General features: G+C 46.6%; 1 protein-coding gene across 1 annotated transcript in view; it reads left to right on the plus strand.

The window, feature by feature from the left end:
* The window catches only part of LOC122927086, a 640428-nt gene that overhangs the window by 177350 nt on the left and 436015 nt on the right, over nucleotides 1-27063 (plus strand). The window contains exon 7 of the mRNA XM_044278664.1: nucleotides 24516-24598. Coding sequence (XP_044134599.1) covers nucleotides 24516-24598 — 83 coding nt within the window. The remainder of the gene's footprint in view (nucleotides 1-24515; nucleotides 24599-27063) is intronic.

The following is a 27063-nucleotide window of genomic DNA, read 5'->3' on the forward strand; positions in this document are numbered from 1 at the left end:
CCTGGGCCAGAGTGCAGTGAAGGGAAGGACAGCACCAGTCCCTTCGGGGCACACTCTGTTGTCCAGGGAATTCTGCCAGATGTTGGTTGAGGTGCCCTTGGTGGAATGGGTTTTTAGGTGCCCTGGAGGCAGGGTCCCCGGTGTTTGTGACGCCAGGTTAGGTGCAAAGGAAGGTGGTAGAAAGGATGAGGACTCAATGGTTGTGAACAACGGAACCTTTACTTGATCAATTGTTTCAGAGTAGTCAGTACAGTTTATCTATATAGCAAAAGTAATAATCCAAATATTGGCTCAGCTGTAATCCTTGTAACAGGCTTGGCAAAAATCGCTTGCAGAGGTTCCCTCTAATAGGTGGGAGAGATTCCTTCCTATATCCGTCTACACTATGTACACACTCTAGCAGCCAAGTACTGGATATAATAACGTCTTATTTGAAATTAGCAATCCACAGGGTGGTTTCCCTAACGATAGGCAAAAACCTCTGCTCCATTCTTTGTGCAGGATACATTCCTAAACTCTGCTCCACAATGTCCATAGAGGAATGTGGTAATAGACAACCATGCGTATAGTTGTTCGGTTGTGTACAGGCACTTTTAGGCTTCTCTGTCACAGCTGAGGCTGGGGAAAACCCTCAGCCGTGCGATGCCAGATGATGTTGGTCGCTGCTCGGCCAGGACGACAAAATTATGGAGCAGGTCACCTCCTATCGCATCCCTAACCTGACCCTGACTCCTAACCATGGGAGCCAACCCTGATGGTGGGAGGGCTCATACACCGGAACCTAATTGTCCCTGCTAGCCCTTAGGGTGGCCCTGAACTGGGAGCAGGGTAAGATGACCTGTTCCTCCTAGGCACGGAGGAACAGGAGTCTCACTGGCCAAGCTGCAAGGAAAAGGGGTACAAAAACAGACCTATGGATATGGCAGGTGAACTGCACTAGTTCCACCTACCTGCCACAGCCTTGCTAACTGGATCCCTGTGCCGACACGCTGATGTCCACACCATACTTAAATGGACACAGCCAACACACATACACACACAGGAACCCAGATCCATAGCTGCATTAAATAACAAAAGGAATACATCAACTGAACATATAAACATCTATGACCACAAGGGTGGCCCTCACTGGAAGATGGTATAAAGTAGGAGGACGACTCCAGCAGACCATGGCTGAAGTACCCCTCTGACTACTGCTCTCAGCAGAGGTTATATAGGCCCAAGTAGCCTCACCCACACAGACACACCCAGTGTTCACACACACAGAAGGGATTTAACCCTTCCTACACCAGGCATGAGAAAACAGCCACAATAAGGGGAAGTGAACAGCTATCACACAGCAGCTGTTACCGCCGGCAATGACATGCGTGGCAACTATGTCCTGGGAGCCAGCCAGAAGGCCGAGACACTGCCACCACATGTACATAAACATGTTGCCACAGACAACCACAAGTAAAGGAAAAATGTCACAGTGCACACACCCAAACCTCGTGCACACCAAACATATAAAAGGCACACCTACAAAGACAGGTTGCCAGGTGCAACCGCATACATAATGTTGCCAGCGGCAACCACAGGTGAGGTAACATACTACAGCACTCACCTGTGATTGACAACAAGACCAAACCGCAGACAACTGCATGCGGTTCCAAGAGTCACGACCATAACCATGGTCGTGACATTCTCCCGGTCACTGGTGCTTGTGGAGCCCATGAGCTAATGCTGCTTCTATCTCCACTAGACTCACTCTATATCCATAAGCAACTCTGGTCTGTGGTAGGTATCTGTAAGGCTGGTTTCCATGCTCCCTCAGCCTGGCCACAGCCAAGGGGCTAAAATTGCAGCTACATCTTGGACAGGTGCTGCTGCACACGTCCTTACACATAACTAGCTTCCTTCCTGTTCTACCACTGTTCTCCTGTTCTCCTTTGTATCAGCAAACCCTCTGATATATATAGAAATCCTATTCGGTCAAGGAGGGTTGAGCCATGTGCCCTGTATGGCACACGTGTTCAATCTGTTTCCTGAAGTCTTCCACCCATCTGCAAGGCATCCTAAAAATGGCCAGGAAACTTTGCATGCACTTTAGCCACTCGTACACTGCAAAGCACACCCTCCTTGAACTGCAGCAGCAGAACAGCATCCCCCAACATAGGCTGATATGCGAAGCTTCCACCTGTTAAAATTACATCCTCCATATGTTGGACAGACTGTACAAACAAAAAAAGGCCATAAACAATTTCTTGAAGATCCAAGCGGACAGGAGTACTCCCCTGTGTAACTTTGATGTCAGCCAGTAGCAGCTCATGCGTGACACCTGCCGATTGCTCAGACCCTTTGAGGATGCCACTTTGTTTGTCAGTCACTAGGAGTACGGGATGAACAACATCATTCCACTGCTTCATGACCTTGAACAGATGCTGGTAAATCTGGCTGGTCAGGGGACTGGAGACGTGGCACCTAGATCTCACGGCCACATGAGCCCTTGAGTCTAGAGTCGCTGATGAACAGCTTTCTTCATCTGCCTAGTGAAGAAAAAACTCATCAGCAGCAGCAGCTAGACCTGGAGCAGGACCTGAACCAGTAGGTGGTGGTATAATTGGACAGCAGCCTGCCACCTCACATTGAAGATCCACTGTATTTGTGCCTGCAACTGGCAGAGTTTGCCCTGGAAAAGCTTTCCTGTCTGGCCAGTAGTTTGGCATCAGAGTGGGTGTTTAGTGCGGCGGGGGCCATGGTTACCCCAAGAAGAATTTGCTTGTCCACCCAAAATGTGGAGAGACTGACCATCCGATAAAGGGGGGAATATTGTGATCCTTTCCCTTCAACAGTACAGAAATATGTGTCGAAATCTTTTATTAGACACAAACAGCTATGAATTGTTAAGGGGGGACCCAACTATCACCAATTTGGCTGAACTTTCTGAAATTGTACAATGGGGCCTTTTTAACAAATGCATAGATAAAAGAGAATTTGAATTTTTGTTACCAAGTAGTCCAAAAATAGCTACCTTCTATGGACTCCCAAAGATTCATAAGGGCACGGTCCCCCTCAAAGGACGTCCCATTGTTTCGGGCATAGATAGTCTCACTCAACATATAGGGACCTACATCGATCAAATTCTTCGTCCGTTTGTATCTGCTTTACCCTCCTACCTTCGCGATACAACGGACCTGCTTAAAAGATTAGAGGGTATCAATATGGAACCCAATAGCTGGTTTGCCTCAATCGATGTAGAGGCACTATATACATCTATTCCCCATGATAAGGGTTTGGAAGCGGTTAAACACTTTCTTGATTCGCGGTCTAGAAGTATGATCCATCATAATAACTTTGTTTTGGAATTAATGAAATTTGTCCTTACACACAACTATTTCGTTTTTGAGGACCGTCTTTACCACCAGCTCAGGGGCACCGCTATGGGTAGCCCTTGTGCACCGACTTATGCTAACTTGCTCCTGGGCTGGTGGGAAGACTTGATCGTCTTCTCAGAAGCCATGGTGGAATGGACCAAGCACATATGTCTTTGGTCCAGATTCATCGACGATGTTTTACTTCTATGGTCTGGAACCAAGAAGGAGTTCCATCTATTCATAGACAAACTGAACTCAAATCAAATTGGCCTCTATTTTACATCAGAAATCCATCGTAACAAAATAACGTTTCTAGATGTGGCCCTAGAACGAGATGCCAACAATTACATTAAAACCACACTGTTTAGAAAAAAGACCTCTACTAACAGCCTCTTACGATGGGAGAGTTTTCATCCGAAGTCCCTTAAAAAGGGCATCCCGAAAGGCCAGTTTTTAAGGGTACGAAGAAACTGCTCGGACTCTGAGACCTTTACAAGTGAGGCCTCCAAATTATTTCTTCGTTTCAAAGAAAGAGGATATCCAGACCAGTGCCTCCATGAGGCCTGGAACTGGGCAAAATCGAGGGATCGATCTTCCCTCCTACAAACTAAAAGAGATAAAACAATTACCCAAGGGCCCATTCGGATCATTGGCACCTATGATTCGGAGTCTCAACAGATCCGAGACATTTTAGGCCGCTACTGGTCGTTACTTAAAACAGACCCAGATCTGATGAAAGTTTTGCCAGAAAATCCGTCCATCACGTTTAGACGAGGCCGGAGTATAGGGGACTCGTTGGTTCATAGCCACTTTGATCCACCGGAAACCAGTACTTGGCTTACCAACAGACAAGTAGGCACTTTTAAATGTGGCAAGTGCAAAGCCTGCACTTTTATTTCTCCGGGTAGTACCTTTAAAAATAGCTCTGACGACAAAATCTTCTACGTCCGTAGCTTTGCTAATTGCAATACTACGGGTCTAGTATATTTGGCCACCTGTGTGTGTGGCTTGAAATACATAGGAAAGACTAAGAGGATGTTCAAAAAAAGAATCTTAGAACATATTGGGGGCATCCGCAATAGTCGTGACAAACCCATCTCCCGCCACATTTGGGCGAATCATGCTGGGGCTGTGGAGGCCGTTCGATTTTCCACCATCGAGGTACTCAAACCCACAACTAGAAAAGGGGATATAGACAGACTCCTTAAACAAAAAGAGTCTAAATGGATATATAGGCTGAACACCACGATACCGGATGGACTAAACGAACATATTGACTTTGCGTGCTTCCTTTGAAGAGGTCATAAATATCTTAATAACTGGGGATGTATGTACCAGTAGTATTATGCCAATTAAATATATAGGGATTATCTTTCTCCCTATACGTATCATCATAATGTAAATACAATAAAAAAAAAAAATTGTCTGGACCCAATATAGGGATTATTATAAACATGTCGTTAGGGAATAGCAATTATTCAATCATGCCTGTTAATTGATCCTAGTGTGTACTAATACAATTTAAGGGGAAGGAATATAACCATGGATTGGCACAATAAATACAAATATAAATAAACTTTAATCATATATTTTTTAATTTTATTTCTTTTTTTGAATAGACATAAAAGAAAAATATCAAAAAACGTCAAAAAAATAAACTACATACAAAATATATATAAAAAATAAAAAATAAAATATAAAAATAAATATATGTTAATTAATAAAACCAAAATAAATATAATCCAATATCTATTCATATATATTAAATAAATTAAATTTAAATACAACCATGTATAACTATCATAATATAGAATAGCCAATAGGAGGCGTATTGTTCCTGTAATCAAGGATGTGTCCCCTAATCTGATTAGTCCACAACATTGTCAGAAAACAAACATACATCCGGATCTAATATTCCAGGTGCCTCAAGCCTAGACTTAACATATGGCTGGTGAAATGTGGTGACGAACGGAGCGATGCTGCACTGGCTCCGATGTGCCTCCCGGCCAAATGTATACAGCGATACTTAGAACAGAGAGGCATAGAAGCAGACTGCATGGTGGCTGGGTAACTAGGCAGCCAGCGATCTGCATAGAAAGTAATCATCTCCAGGGACGCTATGAAACATCACATCATGTGACCTGACGTCATACCCGGAAGTGGTGCTTAAATAGCACAGCCGGGAAACTCTGCTTGCTGCCGCGGCCATATCAATACAGGGGGCATGCCGGGACGCCTTGAGCCTGCACCATAGGCTCCTTCCAGTGACACCAGCACTCTCCAGGATTATATCTCGCATCCGGACATATGGACACCACGCTGGATACGCAAGTCCCCTTACCAAATAACTTTATCTGTCATGAAATGCATTATTTTTGCTAGTCCTGAGGTTCTCTATCTATGTGAATCCTGCTGTTATTAATAGACGGACGGTAATTTGTATGGTGGTGTCCGTAATATCGCCTCAATTGTGTGGCATGTGAACAAGTCCCTATCTTGACATATTTATTTGCATGGATTTATCACCTACATCTATGTGATTTGTGTATGAATGACCACGTTTTCAGATATATGAATTGCTACGTGGTGACATTTACATACCGTTGCATCTATATATTTTTTAGTTTCATTATTCCTGGTGCAGGACACTCTGTTGTTTACGGTTTTGGTCCCCTGAGGAGCCTAATACAAACAAGGCGAAACGCGTAGGGACATTGTACTTACATTTTAGTACATTAATTATATTCATTTTCTGTGCACTATTGCTTGGGGTATTTTTATAATTCGGGGGGTGTCGTATGCACACTGGTTGTTATTTTTGATAAATATAGACTAGTCTAGGCTCCACAACAGGAACAGCATTATCCGTCACCGTTATCAGGGTCCTCCAGGGAAATATAGGAGGCACGAGATACGGGATCGCCCCTATCGGGGCGGCTATTCCGTTTATAGGCAGGGCCACTATAATAGGGGATGCAATAGGGTTATTGCCCCTTTAGACAATTTATTCTGTCTGGTTACCCGCCTACAACCAATGAGACCATTGACATATAGTCGTTTTGATATTTTTTGTCCTATAATTTATTTTTGTATTCAAGGGTCCAACATTTTAATAATTTTGATTAAAAGTTATGTCTTAGAATTAATGGTAACTCTGTGAAATCTGAGACTGACCTTTGCCAAGATGAATCATGCGTAGATCAGCCAGGATTTCTACCCACCAATGCCTGATGCATCAGACTAGATCATCCATGGTGCCACACCAACACTTTGACAAAAGTGACCGGTTTCTTCTGGCTACCTGCCTCAGCTATTATTCTGATAATGCCACTCACCTGATTCCACACATTTGATGCCAAGTGCTCTTTCTTTCACCCACCATCTTCATCAGGTACTGGTATTGCCACGCACCTCCACACTATGTCATCTTGCCACTCTGTGGTCTTCTTATGCTGCTGCCACCTCCACACTATGTCACCCTGCCACTCTGTGGCCTCCTGATGCTGCCGCCACCTCCACACTATTTCACATTGCCACGCTATGGTCCTCTGATACTGCTGCCACCTCCACACTGTCATTGTGCCACTCTTTGGCCTCCTGATGCTGCCGCCACCTCCATACTCTGTCATTGGGCCACTCTGTGGTCTCCTCATGCTGCTGCCACCTCCACACTATGTCACACATCAGAGTTGGCTTGTGATTTGTTAGCCAAAAGCAGGAGTGGGTACAAAACACAGAAGACATTCAAATATTCCATTCACGTGTCATCTCTGTTTTGAATCCACTCCTGTTTTTTTTGGCATTAGCAATACTGATGGATTACTGACCAAATGCTAACCGAGTGATAGCAGATGCTCCACAGACAGGATCTGTTTTTTGGGGGTTATTGTTCTGATGGATCAGTGATGTCAACACAAACTTACTGCTGACACCCTCTCCACTCTGTCGGGGGGGCTCTACTTGTATAAGTGTTTAATAGAACAGGTTCTGTAGGCATCTATGTGGAATCAGCTGACGACGGTGTTGTCACGACCATGGCCATGGTCGTGACTCCTGAACAGCAAGCTGTTGCCTTTTTTTTTCCCATAGGTGCATAAAATATGAAAGAGAAAAGAACATCAACTAAACATCATGTATAACATTTTATGACCACAAGGGTGGCCCTCACTGGCAGATGGTATTAGAGACCTGGAGTACCCCTCAGACTACTGATCTTAAAGAGGACCTTTCACTAGTTTAAAAACTAAAAACTAACTATATCAGTGGGCAGAGCGGCGCCCAGGGGTCCCCCTGCACTTACTAGTATAGTATAACAGAGGGCGCTGCAGACACCGTAGCCTATACCGGGCGAACGGAGCGGCGCCCAGACATTCTAGTAAGTGCAGGGGGACCCCTTGGCACCGCTCTGCCCACTGCTATAGTTTTAGTTTTTAAACTAGTGAAAGGTCCTCTTTAACTGAGGCTTTATAGCCCATGTAGCCACACCCACACACAGACACACCCCAAAAAAAACAACACACCCAGTGCACACACACTAGGAAGGAAGTTAACCCTTCTAACACCAGGGAAGGGAAGACAGCAACTTAAAGGGGAAAGTGCACACATAACTAAAACCCTGTGCACACCAGACATACAAAAGACACACCTAACAAAGACAGGTTGCCAGGTGCAACCGCATGCACATTGCAGAAAGCTGCCTAGCACCAGCTCAGGCTGCTATACTGCCACATACATCATAAGAACATGTTGCCAGTGGCAACCACAAGTGAGGCAACATATAAGCGGCCCTCACCTGTGGTTGAAACAACCAAACAGGACCGCAGTCAACAGCTTGCGGTTCAGGAGTCACGACCATGACCATGGTCATGACAGGTGTAAAACGAGTGTGCTTCTTCTTGGTGCTAACATCGACCTGTAAGGCTGAGTTCATTCTTGAGTTATTTGGTCAGTTTTGGCTCCGCGACTGCCCATCTGCATGTCCTATTGACTCACAGTATTATTTCACTACCAAAGCAGACTCCCTATGCGTGTTACTGCAAGGCACAGTGTTTTACACTCCTTTAAAGGCTATCTGCAGTCAGGAATTAGCCGTTTTTTAACACGATTCGCCACAAATAAATTCGGAATGAACCACATTTTTTCAAAAAATTAGCCGAACCGGCCAAATCAATTTTTTTTTTTATTTGCTCTAATTGTTATATTTATTTTTTGGGGTGTAGTAATAGGAAAAAGAATACGTCATAATTGCCGTTCTGCAGTGAATTGTGATTATTATTTTTTTAGGGGGCGGAATTTATTAATCAGATTTTAAAAAAAAATGTCTTTATTGCTGTTTAGCGATGAAGTAACATTGTACTACATTATTTTTTGGGGGTATTATTTTAATTTAATTATTTTATTATTGTAACGGTCACGTCCACACACACACAGGGGGAAGGATAGTGACCACTGTGCTCCACCCTCACCCCTGGCCCTGCCTACTTGCCTCACGAGTCCTGATGACAGGGGATAACTGGATGACAGTCCCTTACTTAGGATATGTGCAGGGAAGACAGACAAGACAAAATGCGGAACGTGAACGGACCGGGTCAGAACCAAGAGAGCTACGCAGTATAAAGGGTTAAGCAAAGAATGGTCAGGAGAAGCCGGGGTCAAATACCAGGAGAGTAGAGAAGTACCATAGGAGTCCGCAAAGAGAAGTCAGGTGGGAGCCGAGGTCACAATACCAGGACGGATGCGCAGTACAGGAGGAGCAGGCAAAGGATCGTCAGGGAACAGGATCAGGTGAGTATTCAGTAGTCCAACAAATAGCCAGGAACCTAGAATTAACAGGCAACCTGTGGCTAGCAGTATGCCTGTATTTATAGTGGGGTCTGAGGGTCATGTGACGTGGCCAGCGTCACATGACCGACAGACAGACAAGTCGAGCACCAAGTGATCAGCTCGGCGCTCAAGGCAGACCTAGAAGCAGGGAGACTCCCAGCTAGCAAAGCTGCCCTGGGAACGAGGCCAAACACAGATCCTCGCTCCTGAAGCTATGCAGCAGGTCTGTGGCTGATGGGAGACCAAGTGCTCCTTTGGCGCCCCGTGACAATTATATTGTATGTCAGACAAACTCGTAAACTCGGTCTTCAACTTCGTCCCAAGTGACATCAAACACCCCCAGCCAAGGGTTCCTCTGACATGATACTTAGTTTGCATGGCTCAGAAGCATGCCCTGTGCCCACACCTGTCCTGAATAGAGTTGAGCGAACACCTGGATGTTCGGGTTCGAGAAGTTCGGCCGAACTTCCCGGAAATGTTCGGGTTCAGGATCCGAACTCGACCCGAACTTCGCCCCGAACCCAATTGAAGTCAATGGGGACCCGAACTTTTCGGCACTAAAAAGGCTGTAAAACAGCCCAGGAAAGGGCTAGAGGGCTGCAAAAGGCAGCAAAATGTAGGTAAATCACCTGCAAACAAATTTGGAGATGGAAAAGAATCAAAGTAAAAATAAAATAAATAAAAATTAACCAATATCAATTGGAGAGAGGTCCCATAGCAGAAAATCAGGCTTCATGTCACCCAACACTGGAACAGGCCACTGTCAGATATTTTTAGGCCCCGGCACCCAGACAGAGGAGAGAGGTCCCATAGCAGAGAATCAGGCTTCATGTCATAGCAGAGAATCATGCTTCATGTCACCCAACACTGGAACAGGCCACTGTCAGATATTTTTAGGCCCCGGCACCCAGACAGAGGAGAGAGGTCCCATAGCAGAGAATCAGGCTTCATGTCATAGCAGAGAATCAGGCTTCATGTCATAGCAGAGAATCAGGCTTCATGTCATAGCAGAGAATCAGGCTTCATGTCACCCACCACTGAATTAATTTGAATTATTCCTCTGTTGTTAAACCACTCACTGATATGACTAGAAAGGGGGTAGATTTTTCCTCCTGCTCGGTAGAGGCGCGTAAGGCCTTTTCTAATATCAAGGAGAGTTTTGCTTCCGCTCCCATCTTGGTACAACCTGATATTTCTCTACCCTTCATAGTTGAGGTTGATGCTTCTGAGGTGGGTATGGGTGCGGTCTTGTCTCAGGGTCCCTCTCCTGCCAAATGGCGACCGTGTGCCTTTTTCTCGAAGAAACTCTCCTCCTCAGAGAGAAATTACGATGTGTGAGATAGGGAGTTGTTGGCCATCAAGTTAGCTTTTGAGGAATGGCACCATTGGCTAGAGGGAGCCAGACACCCTATTACCGTGTTTACTGACCATAAGAATCTGGCCTACTTGGAGTCAGCCAAGCGTCTGAACCCGAGACAGGCCAGATGGTCTTTGTTCTTTTCAAGGTTTAATTTTGTTGTCACGTTCCGCACTGGGGTTAAGAATGTGAAGGCGGATGCCCTGTCACGTTGTTTTCTGGGAGGTGGGAATTTTGAAAACCCGGGTCCCATTTTGGCTATAGGTGTGGTGGTCTCTGCTCTTTATCCTGAATTGGAGGCAGAGGTTCAGGTAGCCCAGTCAGAGGCTCCTGATCTTTGTCCTCCTGGGAGGTTGTTTGTGCCTCTCGCTTTAAGACACAAGATTTTTAAGGAGCACCACAATACTGTCCTTGCTGGGCACCCGGGGGCAAGAGCCACAGTGGATCTCATCGCTCGGAGATTCTGGTGGCCGGCGCTTCGTAAGTCGGTTGAGGGTTTTGTGGCAGCCTGCAAGACCTGCGCTCGTGCCAAAGTCCCTCATTCACGGCCATCAGGTCCTCTCCTTCCGTTACCCATTCCTTCTGTCCATCAGTGGCGTCTCTAGCTTTCAAAATTTGTCATCTATTTGGCAAAAGATTCAGGATAATCTAAAGAGCATGAGTGAGAGATACAAGCGTGTGGCACATAAGAGACATGTGCCTGGTCCGGACCTGAATGTTGGTGATCTGGTGTGGTTGTCTACTAAGAATATCAAATTGAAGGTTCCCTCCTGGAAGTTGGGTCCTAAGTTTATTGGGCCTTACAAAATCTTGTCCGTCATCAATCCTGTTGCCTACCGTCTTGATCTTCCTCAGACTAGGAAGATCAATAATGTTTTTAATAAGTCCTTATTAAAACCTTATGTCCAACCCATTGTACCCTCGTCTTTGCCTCCTCCTCCGATTGTGGTTGATGGTAATCTTGAATTTCGGGTCTCTAGGATTGTGGATTCTCGTGTTGTCCACGGTTCTCTCCAGTACCTCGTTCATTGGGAGGGTTATGGTCCTGAGGAGAGGATGTGGGTCCCAGTGACGGACATTAAGGCCACTCGTCTCATCAGGGCTTTCTATAGGTCCCATGACTGAGAAGGTGGGCTCTGAGTGTCCGGAGTACACTCGTAGAAGGAGGGGTACTGTCACCACCAGACATCTGAGAAGCTCTGACAGACGTTCTTCAGAACCTCCTCCTTGAGGTTCCTTTTGTTTTGCTTTCGTTTTCTCATCTCGTTAGCCTTTCTCAGCTGTCATGTAGTTGCACTGATTGCATCCCTTTAAATTCCTTCCCATACTGCATCACTTTGCGGTTTATACAACTTCCTGGAGTGTGTGCATGCTGGATGCTGCTACTGAGTCTTCTACAGATAAGTTTTGTTCATTCATTTGTGTTTTCCTGTTTGCTGGATCCCAGGTGACCCTGACTCCCTCCGTATCAAGTGAAGGGAGCCGGTGGTCGTGTCCCCTCACAATTATAGGGTGTTCAGGTGTTATACAGTCGAGGAACGAGATATGCGTTGCTCGACTGTATAACACCTGAACATAGGCTGAGCAGTTTTTTGCTTAGGCTGAGCAGTTAGGGAGAGAGCCAGGTCTGTTGCAGGGCTCTCCCTTTGGTTCCTTAGTTTTGGATCCAGTCAGTCGGATCTTCATTTTGTGTCTTCTAGTTTTCTGTACACCTTCGGTGACAGGAAGTGCCCTGGAGTACAATAATATATGGTTAAGGGGAGGTAGTTATAAATGTCTAATCTGCATAAGGGATGGACAGGCCCTGTGGGATCCATGCCTGGTTCATTTTTATGAACGTCAGCTTTTCCACATTGGCTGTAGACAGGCGGCTGCGTTTGTCTGTAATGACGCCCCCTGCTATGCTGAATACACATTCAGACAAAACGCTGGCCGCCGGGCAGGCCAGCACCTCCAAGGCATAAAAGGCTAGCTCTGGCCACATGGACAATTTGGAGACCCAGAAGTTGAATGGGGCCGAACCATTAGTCAGTACGTGGAGGGGTGTGCACACGTACTGTTCCACCATGTTAGTTAAATGTTACCTCCTGCTAACACGTTCCGTATCAGGTGGTGGTGCAGTTAGCTGTGGCGTGTTGACAAAACTTTTCCACATCTCTGCCATGCTAACCCTGCCCTCAGAGGAGCTGGCCGTGACACAGCTGCGTTGGCGACCTCTTGCTCCTCCTCTGCCTTCGCCTTGGGCTTCCACTTGTTCCTCTGTGACATTTGGGAATGCTCTCAGTAGCGCGACTACCAACGTGCGCTTGTACTCGCGCATCTTCCTATCATGCTCCAGTGCAGGAAGTAAGGTGGGCACATTGTCTTTGTACCGGGGATCCAGCAGGGTGGCAACCCAGTAGTCCGCACACGTTAAAATGTGGGCAACTCTGCTGTCGCTGCGCAGGCACTGCAGCATGTAGTCGCTCATGTGTGCCAGGCTGCCCAGAGGTAAGGACAAGCTGTCCTCTGTGGGAGGCGTATCATCATCGTCCTGCATTTCCCCCCAGCCACGCACCAGTGATGGGCCCGAGCTGTGTTGGGTGCCACCCCGCTGTGAACATGCTTCATCCTCATCCTCCTCCACCTGCTCCTCATCCTCGTCCTCCAGTAGTGGGTCCTGGCTGGCCACATTTGTACCTGGCCTCTGCTGTTGCAAAAAACCTCCCTCTGAGTCACTACTAAGAGTCTGGCCTGAAAGTGCTAAAAATGACCCCTCTTCCTCCTCCTCCTCCTGGGCCACCTCCTCTTCCATCATCGCCCTAAGTGTTTTCTCAAGGAGACACAGAAGTGGTATTGTAACGCTGATAACGGCGTCATCGCCACTGGCCATGTTGGTGGAGTACTCGAAACAGCGCAACAGGGCACACAGGTTTCGCCTGGAGGCCCAGTCATTGTTGGTGAAGTGGTGCTGTTCCGCAGGGCGACTGACCTGTGCGTGCTGCAGCTGAAACTCCACTATGGCCTACTGCTGCTCGCACAGTCTGTCCAGCATGTGCAAGGTGGAGTTCCACCTGGTGGCACGTCGCATATGAGGCGGTGAGCGGGAAGGCTGAAGTTACGCTGTAGCGCAGACAGGCGAGCAGCAGCAGGATGTGAACGCCGGAAGTCCTTACAGACGGCCCGCACTTTATGCAGCAGCTCTGACATGTCGGGGTAGTTGTGAATGAACTTCTGCACCACCAAATTCAGCACATGCGCCAGGCAAGGGATGTGCATCAAACCGGCTAGTCCCAGAGATGCAACAAGATTTCGCCCATTATCGCACACCACCAGGCCGGGCTTGAGGCTCACCGGCAGCAACCACTCATTGGTCTGTTGTTCTATACCCCGCCACAACTCCTGTGCGGTGAGGGGCCTGTCCCCCAAACAAGTGAGTTTCAGAATGGCCTGCTGACGTTTACCCCGGGCTGTGCTAAAATTGGTGGTGAAGGTGTGTGGCTGACTGGATGAGCAGGTGGAAGAAGAGGAGGAGGAAGCCAAGTAGGAGGAGGAGGCAACAGGAGGCAAAGAATGCCCTGCGATCCTGTCACAACCAGACAGCTGAGAAGCTCTGACAGAGGCCTTTCAGAACCTCCTCCTTGAGTTTTCTTTGTTGTGGTATTCAGTTCCTCATCTCGTTAGCCTCTCTCATCTGTCATGTAGTTGGACTGATTGCTTCCCTTTAAATTCCTCCCCATAATGCTTTTCTGGGCGGCTTATACTTCCTCCTGGAGTGTGTGTGAATGCTGATCCTGTTTCCCAGTCTGCTACAAAGTTAAGTGCTGTACATTTATCTGTTATTTTCTGTTTGCTGGATCCCAGGTGACCCTGACTCCCTCCGTGTCTGGTGTAGGGAGCCAGTGGTCGTGTCCCCTCACTATTGTAGGGTGTTCAGGGGTTATATAGTCGAGGTACGTGGATATGCAACCATACACCTTTGGGATCTTTGCATAGGCTGAGCAGCCAGGGAAACTGCTAGGTCTTGTGCAGGGGTCTCCCTTTTGGTTCCTTAGCTTTATATCCAGTGAGTTATATATGCATGTTGCTTTGTCTTGTTTCCTGTACACCGTCCGTGACAGATCCTTGGCGGCGGAAGGAAGTGCGCCAAACAGCTCTCCGCCTGGGGCCCAGCCGCCAGTACATTTACCCAGTGTGCAGTTAGGGAGATATAGCGTCCCTGGCCGTGCTTACTGGTCCACGTATCTGTGGTTAGGTGGACCTTACCACAGATGGCGTTGCGCAGTGCACACTTGATTTTATCGTATACTTGGTTGTGCAGGGAAGGCACAGCTCTCTTGGATAAGTAGTGGCGGCTGGGAACAACATACTGTGGGACGGCAAGCGACATGAGCTGTTTGAAGCTGTCTGTGTCCACCAGCCTGAATGACCGCATTTCATAGGCCAGTAGTTTAGAAATGCTGGCATTCAGGGCCAGGGATCGAGAGTGGCTAGGTGGGAATTTACGCTTTCTCTCAAATGTTTGTGAGATGGAGAGCTGAACGCTGCCGTGTGACATGGTTGAGATGCTTGGTGACGGAGGTGGTGGTGTTGGTGGTACATCCCCTGTTTGCTGGGCGGCAGGTGCCAACGTTCCTCCAGAGGTGGAGGAAGAGGCCGAGGCGGCAGCAGCAGAAGAGGTAGCAGGGGGAGCCTGAGTGACTTCCTTGGTTTTAAGGTGTTTACTCCACTGCAGTTCATGCTTTGCATGCAGGTGCCTGGTCATGCAGGTTGTGCTAAGGTTCAGAACGTTAATGCCTTGCTTCAGGCTCTGTTGGCACAGCGTGCAAACCACTTGGGTCTTGTCTTCAGCACATTGTTTGAAGAACTGCAACGCCAGGGAACTCCTTGAAGCTGCCTTTGGGGTGCTCGGTCCCAGATGGTGGTGGCCTGTAGCAGACGGACTCTCTTGGCGGCGGGTGTTCTGCTTTTGCCCACTGCTCTCTTTTGCTACGCTGTTGGCTCGGTCTCACCACTGCCTCTTCCTCCAAACTCTGAAAGTCAGTGACACGACCTTCATTCCATGTGGGGTCTAGGACCTCATCGTCCCCTGCATCGTCTTCCACCCAGTCTTGATCCCTGACCTCCTGTTCAGTCTGCACACTGCAGAAAGACGCAGCAGTTGGCACCTGTGTTTCGTCATCATCAGAGACGTGCTGAGGTGGTATTCCCATGTCCTCATCATCAGGAAACATAAGTGGTTGTGCGTCAGTGCATTCTATGTCTTCCACCGCTGGTGAAGGGCTAAGTGGATGCCCTTGGGAAACCCTGCCAGCAGAGTCTTCAAACAGCATATGAGACTGCTGCATAACTTGAGGCTCAGACAGTTTCCCTGGTATGCATGGGGGTGATGTGACAGACTGATGGGCTTGGTTTTCAGGCGCCATCTGTGCGCTTTCTGCAGAAGACTAGGTGGGAGATAATGTGAACGTGCTGGATCCACTGTCGGCCACCCAATTGACTAATGCCTGTACCTGCTCAGGCCTTACCATCCTTAGAACGGCATTGGGCCCCACCAAATATCGCTGTAAATTCTGGCGTCTACTGGGACCTGAGGTAGTTGGTTCACTAGGACGTGTGGCTGTGGCAGAACGGCCACGTCCTCTCCCAGCACCAGAGGGTCCACTAACACCACCAAGACCATGTCCGCGTCCCTTACTAGATGTTTTCCTCATTGTTACCGTTCACCACAAAAATAAAAAAATTTTTGGCCCAATGTATTGAATTCAAATTCAGGCCTTTTTTTTACAGACACCTAACACTATCTGGCTATCTATTTAGGTACCGTATTACACTAATACAGGCACAGCAGTAACCACAGATTTAGCTGAATATAAACTTGAGGCCTAGTATTTAGGCGCTGGGTGACAGGTATACGTTTACGGACAAAATTAGACTTGGAAATGCACAGTAGCTTGTGTGTGAAGTTATTGAGGATGACCCTATCAGCACCTTCAATCTAATATACCCTTTTATGGATAGATTTAAACTTGGCCTGATACAGCAGAAACCACTGATTTAGGGAATTGCTAAGTTGGGAATTGTATTTCAACCCAGAACAAAAATATATCCTTTGCCAGACTGCAGACAGTATTACAATTGGCTGGCCACAGCTGAAACACCAGATTTAGGGTACTGCTATTTTGGCAATTGTATTTCACCCCTCAATAAAATAGCAAGCACAGCCAAGCCCCTGATGTAGGATACAGCCAAAAAAATCAAAAAACACTATTGATGGTTAAATGTACTTGGTGACAGCTTGTGCTGGCGCACCACAAGACGCTAAAAGGCCGCCGTTCACCCCAGAAAAAAGGGACAGAAAAACGCTCTGGACAGCCTAAAAACAGTGAGCATTTAAATAGCAGAGGTTAAATGATTCACAGCTGCAGATCGATCACTTCATTATGTGTTTTGGAAGAGTAAATCCCTGCCTAATCTCACCCTAACAGTCGCAGCTGCAGTCTCTCCCTACACTGATCAGAGCAGAGTGACGGGCGGCGCTACGTGACTCCAGCTTAAATAGAGGCTGGGTCACATGCTGCACTGGCCAATCACAGCCATGCCAATAGTAGGCATGGCTGTGACGGCCTCTTGGGGCAAGTAGTATGACGCTTGTTGATTGGCTGCTTTGCAGCCTTTCAAAAAGCGCCAAGAAAGCACCGAACACCAAACCCGAATCCGGACTTTTACGAAAATGTAATATACAGTTCGGGTTCGCTCATCCCTAGTCCTGAACCTTCCTGTCATTACAGAGTTACATAGTTATACGGTTGAAAAAAGACGAACGTCCATCAAGTTCAACCGAGGGATAGGTGGGGACCCGAATCCCAGAAGGAAGTGAGACTCCGATTTTCAGGTCCCTCAGCGCAAGAATTATTATATCCCATAGGCTTGGCTCCAATTTTTAGCGAGGACAAGTTACTAGAGGACAGTCAGGAACTACTGCCCAGCCAAGGTCTGGAGGACACATCCGCCGCTTACTCTAGTAGGCGGGCAAGTAGTGATGATGATAGTCACATGGGAGCAGGTGTTGCGAGCGGACAGGCTCCTGGCCCTGAAACTGTTGAGGGGGACATCAGTGAGGTGCAGACAGTAGCAGATGATGATGTAGCCAATCGCACTTGGGAGCCGGGTGAAGAAGGGGCTTTATCATTAGAGATGGCCTTGCGGTTCGACTGGCGGTCGTTTCGCGGCGAACTTCGCGCCGAACATGCGAACATATGGAGATATTTTCACCCACCATATTCTTTTACATTGTGAAGAACTTTGACCCATGACACATCCAACAGGTGGTACAGGACAGCCAATTGAGACGTTTCAGCACATGGACATACCCCCTATCTTATAAATAAACCTGATCTGGCTGCCATTTTACATTCAGTGATCACCTGGAAGTCAGGGGCTTACTAGGGCCATTTTTATATAGGGGGTAAGGTTCCGGACGGGCTCGCTCTTATCAGGGCGGGTGGTCTGTGGTTAGGCTATCAGGGCCAGAATAGCACCCCCCTGTAGGGCAATATCAGGGACAGTTCTTTGCCCACCCTGTCCTTCAATACCACATCATCTAGCCCATGGATAGATGTTTTTTGCTTTCCCTCCGGGATTCATGGATGTGCACTGGAACCCCCCGGATTGTGGTAGCACATATGGTTTCTGATTTGGTGCCGCCGAGCACCTGGATTTTGTGCCGCCGAGCACTTGTTATTGCCTACCACATCTATGCTTTTTATAGTGCATTTGCATTGTGCTGAAGTTGTGTGCGGTTCTGCTGCGATACTGCAGGTATATAGAGGGACAAGCGTTATTGGAACAAATAATTTCTACTGGTGTGATATACCAGTCGCCCTCCAAAAAAACGGATTGAAGCGGGGTGTTAAATACCAATATACTTTCTTTATAGTGCATTTGGGTACTGTACAGTGTATTTGCGCATGTGCGTACGCGAAAATTATATTGCCGATATTTCGCATTGAAAAAAATTATGAATGGAGATGGCAAATTTGAATAATACTTCTGGTATGTCACTGTCCATGTTGTGGGACTATTTGTGCACTTCTAGTAATTATTTCTTGGCTGCAAATATGAGCTGAAGGTTTTCAGGCTCGTCTGCCATTAAAATGAATGGGAACCGCCGCGTACTTGCGGTTCGCGAACATTTGAGTGCGTTCTCCCGATCGCGTTAACGAACCGTCCCGGCAGATGTTCGTCCATCACTATTCATAATCATCATCATCAGGAGAAAAGTGTGGCAGCTTGTGCATGAGGCAGCGGCTGAGCCAGCAGGGTAGTAGCATTGCTGTGAGTCAGCAGGGTAGTAGCAGTAGGAGGTCGGGAGCCAAACGTGCTCGAGGTAAACCACCTGCTTAGCAGGAGCCTACCGGCCAGGAAGGTAGCGGTGCAGGGGTTCAGGGAGGCAGCGGTAGCAGGCAGTCAGAGTTGAGTCTTGGGGGTAAAATGCCATAATTGGCGGCGTGGCAATTTTTTGTTAGGCTGCCGGAGGAGGTAAACGGCAGTTTTTTGCAGTTTTACCTGCCGGAGGAGGTAAAAGGCCAGTTCCCGATTTTGTGGGCAGAAGATGAAGCGTGGCCAGGGTACCAATGTTGGCACCATGGCCCTGCGTTGACACTTGCAGCGTCACCATAAAGTGGGCTGGGAGAACCGTGGCTCCGATGTGGTGGTCAAGCCTGACGCAGCAACTGCTGCATCACCCAGTGGCACGCACCCAATTTCATACAGTCAAGGCTCCACCACCTCAGCCAAGGGAGCTGTCTGTCCTTCCCATCATCTGCTGGTCCTGATGATCCTGCTCTTCATCCTCCTACTCCTTGTCAGTCATTCTGTCAGCAATCTATCACCAAAACGATTGTCAAGAGACAACCGTATGCGTGCACTAATCCAACGGCGCAGAAGCTGAATGTGCTCCTGATTAAGTTGCTGTGCTGCAGTCCCTCCCTTTCCAAGTGGTGGACTCTGCACCTTTCAGAGAACTAATGGCTTGTGCCGAGCTGAGGTGGAAAGTCCCAAGCCATCATTTCTTTGCAAAAAAAGGCAATACCAGCCCTGCACACATATGTAGAACAGATGGTGAGCTAGTCTTTGAGCCTGTTGGTGTCTGCCAAAATGCACAGCAGTGCTTACGTGTGGAGATGTAACTACGGTCAAGGACAATATATGTTCTTTATGGCCCACTGGGTAAATGTGGTTCCTGCCCAGCCACATCAGCAACTTGGCAAGGTGACGCCGCTTCTGCCTCCTGTCATGCTTCTGTGTGGGATGGAAACACCACACCAAGCATAGGAGAGAAGGGGGAACAGTGATTCAGGCCTGAGGACTAGGGAAGGAAGATGGATACCTCCTAGTGAAACCCTGAACAAAATCCTGACTGACTACCAGTATGAACAGACCCCAAAGGTAGGTTAGTTCATATGCAAGAATACCTAGATGTAAAGGGGAGCCAGTGACGCGCACTCTCCTTGCCGCCCTGCTGGCATCCTGCTTGTGTGGAGCAAAGATGCAGCCGGCATCCTCGTCTCCATGGTGACAGTGGAGTGGAGAGGACCCGGCCGCACACGCCTCTGTAGCGTGGCCGGTGTCCTCCATCCCCTAGACAATGAGCAGCAGGGGAGCTGGGCGCCGATAGTGATGAATCGGCGCCCAGCTGCATTGAGGTGCGTTACGCGACTCATCAGTTGGGGCTATTTAACAGGCAACCTGCTGCCTGTGATTGGTCTTACCACACTAGCGTATTGTATATCGTGACTACTGTGCTTTTGACTTTGGCTTGTTTTGAACTTCGTCTCTGCGACTACCCTGATACTTATGTGACCTCTTGGCTTATGACCCCGGCTGGTATCTGACTTTGTTATTGTTATTCCCCTTGTACTGTTGTTCCCTCTTGGTTCCTGACCTCGGCTTGTGTTGACTTGGATTGTGTATTTTCCTGTGTCCCTGCATTCCTCCTGGCCTTGGACCTTGGCCTCGGTGATTCTAGTGACGGTAGTTTTCTTCTTCCTTAGGCCCCTGCACGTATTTAAGCTAGGGACTTCCACCTAGTTGTACACCGTCGGTTAGGACGGACCGTGCAAGTAGGTAGGGATATTGTTGCGGCTGGAGTTCAAGGCTGCACTCATCCCTACCGTATGTGATACTAGAGTCCTATCTAACCCTATAGTACCCTGGTAATAATGGCAGAGACAAGACTACCCGTTTCTCCAAAAGGAAGGACGAACAAGAGTCTACTTCAGGCCTAATACAAACAAATATGCAACACACAGAACCCAAACAAAATACAAAATGCAAAGGAAATGCTTAACTTCAAAGGAGCTATGGAAGCACAAGGAACTCAGCTGAGATCCAACCACAATCTATCCAAAGGTACAAACAGAAGCTATAAACAACACAGCAAAGTGGGAGAAGCAACTATAAATAAGGAAAGTTAAATGTCCACATTAGCAACACCTGGAGGCAAAGGGTGTGGCCATTACCAGAAACAACACAGACTCCTCACAGATCTCCTGGCACCTGTCGCGGGAACGTCCGTGACACCTCCACGTTCTCATGCCGTTGGTCCTGCATATGCCATCTCCTCCTCCACAGTGTTCTCAGCCTCCACTGCAGGAACAATTGACAGTGCCCCTCCAGCATACCACATGTGCAGGGCACGGCAGTGTCAAGCTGTTCTGCACGTAGTTTGCCTGGGCGAATGGAGTCACATAGGGGAGAAACTGCTCCTCATCCTTCATCAAGAAATCGAATCCTGGCTTTCTCCTCGACAACTCAAAATAGGAACCATGGTGATCGACAACAGGAAGAACATGGTGTCTGCGCTGTGTCAAGGAGGGCTGAGCAATGCACCCTGCATGGCGCACTTGTTCAATCTGGTTGTAAAGTCTTCACTAGTGATGGACGAACATCTGCCGGGATCAAGCGAACATGATCAAATGTTCCTGAACCGCAAGTTTGCGGCGGGTCCCATTAATTTTAATGGCAGGCGAACCAGAGAAACCTTCAGCTCATATTTGCAGCCAAGAAATAATTACTAGAAGTGCACAAATCGTCCCACAACATGGACAGTGACATACCAGAAGTATTATTCGAATTTGCGAGCTCCATTCATAATTTTTTTTAATGTGAATTATCGGCAATATAATTTTCGATTACGCATATGCGCAAATGCACTATACAGTACCCAAATGCACTATAAAGAAAGTATATTGGTATATAACACCCCGCTTCAATCAGTTTTTTTTGGGGGGGGGCTGGTATATTACACCAATAGAAATTATTTGTTCCAATAACGCTCGTCCCTCTATATACCTGCGGTATCGCAGCAGAACCGCACACTACTGCCGCACAATACAAATGCGCTGTAATATACCGTCTAACATAGAAAGTATATTATAACATTGTACACGGAAGGCAATCCATTAGAATATACATGAAGATAAAACGTAACCTTTAATAATGTTACTATGAGGGTCCATTCACACGTCCGTAAGTGTTTTGCGGATCCGCAAAACACGGACACCGGCAATGTGCATTCCGCAATTTGCGGACCGCACATCGCCGGCACTATAATAGAAAATGCCTAACCTTGTCTGCAATTGTGGACAAGTTTAGGACATGTTCTATTTTTTTTACGGAAACACGGATGCGAAAGTGCGAATCCACAAATGCGGATGCGGGCAGCACATTCCGGCCCCATTGAAAATTAATGGGTCTGCATCCGTTCTGCAATTGTGGAACGGATGCGGACCTATTTTGCGGACGTGTGAATGGAAAAGATATCCCTCAAAATTAAAATAAATTAAATTAATAATGTTAAGCAAAAAGCATAGATGTGGTCGGCAATAACAAGTGCTCGGCGGCACCAAATCAGAAACCATATGTCCTAGCACAATCCGGGGGGTTCCAGTGCACATCCATGAATCCCGGAGGGAAAGCAAAAACCATCCATCCCTGGGCTAGATGATGATGTGGTATTGAAGGGCAGTATTGAGGGAGGGTTGAAATATATGCATATAAAGGCACATTCTCAATTTTACTTATGAGGGTTAGTAAGACCGCATAGTGCACCTGCCTTTGTTTTTGTTATGTTATTTTGACTGCTTATCACATCCACACAATTGCTATCCTGTGCAGGATGTCCATTGTGGTACTTGTGGTCCGCTGCAGGCATCCTCCATTGTATGCATTTTTGCTGGGGATTGCCATTAGCAACTGGCCACAAGTGCAGGATCTGCCCCCCAGGTATAAATGCACCACTGCATATGGGGTTGAGCACTTCCTGCTTTTTAATACCACGCCAATTTGTAGTTTGAATTTTGAATTTTTGGAGGTGTAGAAACTCCTAGTCTGAATGTGCCTTAATTTCCATCCACAGGCAGCATTCTGGTGCACATGTGAGGCCCAGGCTATATCAGCCAGTCTTGGGTGGGGCTCAGAGCTCTCTGCCTCCTCCCATTGTATGCATGGTCACATGCTGGAGGTTACTGGGAGATTGCTTTGAGTCGGACCTTGCGCACCTGTAATTTGCCCACTGGCTCCTGGTATTGCCCCAGGTAGGTTTAGCGTTAGGTTCCTGAGCTACTTGAGAAACCTTGGCGCGGTGCTCAGGCTCAGACATGTCCTCCAAGCAGGATATGTTGGCTAATTCTCAATTTTACACCAGTACGAGGGTTAGGAAGACTGCAGAGTGCACCTGTCTTTGTTATGTTATTTTGACTGCTTATCACATCCACACAATTGCTATCCTGTGTAGGATGTCCATTGTGGTACTTGTGGTCCGCTGCAGGCATCCTCCATTGTATGCAATTGTGAATAGGACCTGGCCTCATTGCTGTGCTGTGCTGCCATGCAAAACATTGACCCAGTGGGTCATGAAAGACGTCCCTGGGTTTTGAGGTTTTTTTTGTTTTCCTTTTTTTTTTTTTTTTGGGGGGGGGGGGGGGGGTGTTTATGTACAGAAATAAATGAGGTTGTTGCAGAATCTTGCTGATAACATAATTTGCAGTGCAAAATAATCTTCCCACTTACCAGCAGCTGTATGAACCACATCCAGAACTCTGAGTGATCGGTTCCTCCCTATGCTTTCCCTGATTAAACCCTGACTTTTCTACCTATTGATAAAATCTAACTAATAAAATATGTCCTCATACTGTCCCTAGCACACCTCGATTAAAGGCCTGTGTCTACAATTGCTTTCTGCAAGGCGCATCCTAGACACATGCTCTCAGATCGCAAGCTGCACTTAGAACGGCATCTCTGGCTTCTGATAAGCCCAGAGCCTGAGGGTCCTTCCAAAATCCCGTCCCCTGAGTCAGCCTCTGAGCCAATCAGGGCACCCCCCCCCTTCCAGGGTCATGTGATCTTTCATCTTCATCCTCCCTTACATTTTTACCCATCAATTTTCACACAAAAATGCATAATTTTGCGTGATTCGTCCAAAGTAAATCGCCAAAATTTGGATGTTTAGCAGCAGAATTTTTGTAAAGAATTCAATTTGATTTGATTAGAATCGATTTGCTCATCTACATAGTGGCACTCTATCAAATCATTCTTAGGGCTCATTCACATGACCATATGGCCATAGTACCCCTATTTCAGGTGGTAATTTAATACATTAGTAGTAATTAATGCATAGTTGCTAACGTAAATCAAAATATCCTAAAAAAAAAAAAACGTCCCACTTTGGGGTAAATTTGTACAACCCCATTCCTTCCCTTGCCTTTGGGACATCTCACCATTTCTTGGGATTGTTGACAATTATGTAATGATTTTTCTCCAAGTTAGGCTTTATCCATAATAGAAAGAATGCTGGCAAGGGTGTTTATGGGGGGTTCATATGATGATGTTGCCAGTGGGCTGGCAGATACTGGAAGCTGGCCCTGTAAGGGAATATACAGTAGTGTAATATAACATGGACCATATTTCAGATGTTTGACTGAAGTTATTACTTGTTACAGGAAGCAGTGAAGAATCGAAGAAGCTTGGAATAAGAAATACTGAGATGAAGGAAGAGGATGTGATCTGTGAACTGTGTGAAATGGTAAAGTAGCAAAACCATAAGGGGCTTAATGACCTATAAAATTCACTTCCAATATACCTTCTGTGCTGAAAAGGAAACTTTATAATATCTTTAAAATTTGGCAACATAGCCATGGTTTTCAAAACTTTTAAGAAATAAAATCTGGAAAGTGCAGCGTGCATTTGTATTGACAGTGCTGCCCATAATTATTCATACCCCTGGCAAATTTTGACTTAAAGTTACTTTGATTCAACCAGCAAGTAATTTTTTGACGAGAAATGACATCGGTGTCTCCCAAAAGATAATAAGACAAAGCACAAGAGGCATTATTGTGGAAAAAAACACATTTCTCAGCTTTTATTTACATTTGAGCAAAAAGTGTCCAGTCCAAAATTATTCCTACCCTTCTCAATAATCAATAGAAAAGCCTTTATGGGCTATTACAGCAATCCAACGCTTCCTGTAATTGCAGACCAGCTTTTTGCAGGTCTCCACAGGTATTTTTGCCCATTCATCTTTAGCAATGAGCTCCAAATCTTTCAGGTTGGAGGTTCTTCTTGCTATCACCTTGATCTTTAGCTCCCTCCACAGATTCTCTTTTTCTTTTCAATGCTCTTTTTATCAATTTTTTTTTTTTAAAGCAACTTGAAAATTGAAGAATTGGTACAATATAGTCGAGAAACCATAATGACAGAAATAATTGAGATATCATTTATCTGAATATAGTTATCAGAGAATACAAGTATAATAGACATAGTGTACATAGGGCTTGTCGAGAGTGGAGGTCCTATAATAGTTAGTCATTTGTATCCTGGGGTTCTTCTGCTAAGTGTTGGAGGGCGAATGAGGTCGAGCGGAAGGTGACCCAGTCCTTCCATATCGATTGGAACTTTGTGTGTGTGCATAATTCCCAGGCTGAAAGTTCCTCCATGAGGAATATATAATTGACCTTTTGTAGCCATTGAGTTATGCTGGAGGAGCTCTGTTGATTCCAACGCAACGGAATTAAAGATTTTGCAGCAGCCGTTAAATGTTGGAATAGTATCTGTTTCGTGAGCGGTATATCTTCCAATCTTATGTTAAGTAAAATGGAAAAAGGACAGGGGTCTTTGTCCAGGGAACATATACTCTTAATTTGCTTCATCACTTCCGACCAAAAGGGTGTCAGCACAGGGCATGACCACCACACATGGAGATAATAGCCTTGTGAGAGGTGGCACTTCCAGCATATATCAGAACTGAGACAGTTCATCTGCTTAAAGGAAACCTGTCACCATGATTTTGCGCATAGAGCTGGGGACATGGGCCACTAGATGGCCGCTAGCACATCTGCAGTACCCAGGTCCCATAGCTCTCTGCGCTTTTATTGTGTTAAAAAACAGTTTTGAGTAATATGCAAATTACTCCTCCTTGCCGGCTGACGTCATAGAGCTGCAGTGCCGAAATCTCGCGATGCGCGAGCTAGCGCATGCGCAGTGTCGGCATCATGTTGATTCCCTGTACTGGCATCAGCACAGGGAACGAACTACGCATGAGCTAGCTCGCGCATCGCGAGATTTCGGCACTGCAGCTCTATGACGTCAGCCGGCAAGGAGGAGATTCGGAGGACGCGGGGCGGTGCTGGGCTCCTTTCCGCTTGACTCATCTCCGGCTACAGGACTCATATCAGGTAATTTGCATATTACTCAAAACTGTTTTTTAACACAATAAAAGCGCAGAGAGCTATGGGACCTGTGTACTGCAGATGTGCTAATGGCCATCTAGCAGCCCATATCCCCAGCTCTATGCGCAAAATCATAGTGACAGGTTTCCTTTAAGCTGAATTGGTGTGCGGTACAATCTAGAGGTTAGTTTAAATTAGTTTTCTTGGAGGTGAGTGCATCGGGATATGCCGTGGGATCTGTTATATATTTGCTTAATTTCTGATGGTGTCCATGTAGCACCAAAGTCTCTACCCCATTCCGCAATGTATTCCCTATCTGACGGTGATGTGACTACCTGCTGGACGCCATACACTTTGGAGAGTAGGTGTTTTGGGACGTTATTTGAAGATATCAGTTTTTCATAAACTCCCTAGGGACACCTCCTTGAGCTAAATAAGGCAAAACTAACGAGCGTATGTGTACGTTTTGTAAAAAGTGGAAGGAGGAATGTGTCAGAGGGTCATCAAGTGTGTCGGAGCTCAGGAAGGAGTAGAGTGAGATGGATTTCATATCTTGGACGTTGATACCAACCTCTGGTGATTTTATCTGGTGTAACTCTGGTATATCAGCTACAGACATTAGAGGAGAGAGGTTCGGGCTGATTTTTTTTCTGCATATACAGTACAGACCAAAAGTTTGGACACACCTTCTCATTCAAAGAGTTTTCTTTATTTTCATGACTATGAAATTGTAATTCACACTGAAGGCATCAAAACTATGAATTAACACATGTGGAATTATATACATAACAAAATAGTGTGAAACAACTGAAAATATGTCATA

The sequence above is a fragment of the Bufo gargarizans genome, chromosome 2 (genome assembly GCF_014858855.1).
Source record: "Bufo gargarizans isolate SCDJY-AF-19 chromosome 2, ASM1485885v1, whole genome shotgun sequence".
Lineage (NCBI taxonomy): Eukaryota > Metazoa > Chordata > Amphibia > Anura > Bufonidae > Bufo > Bufo gargarizans.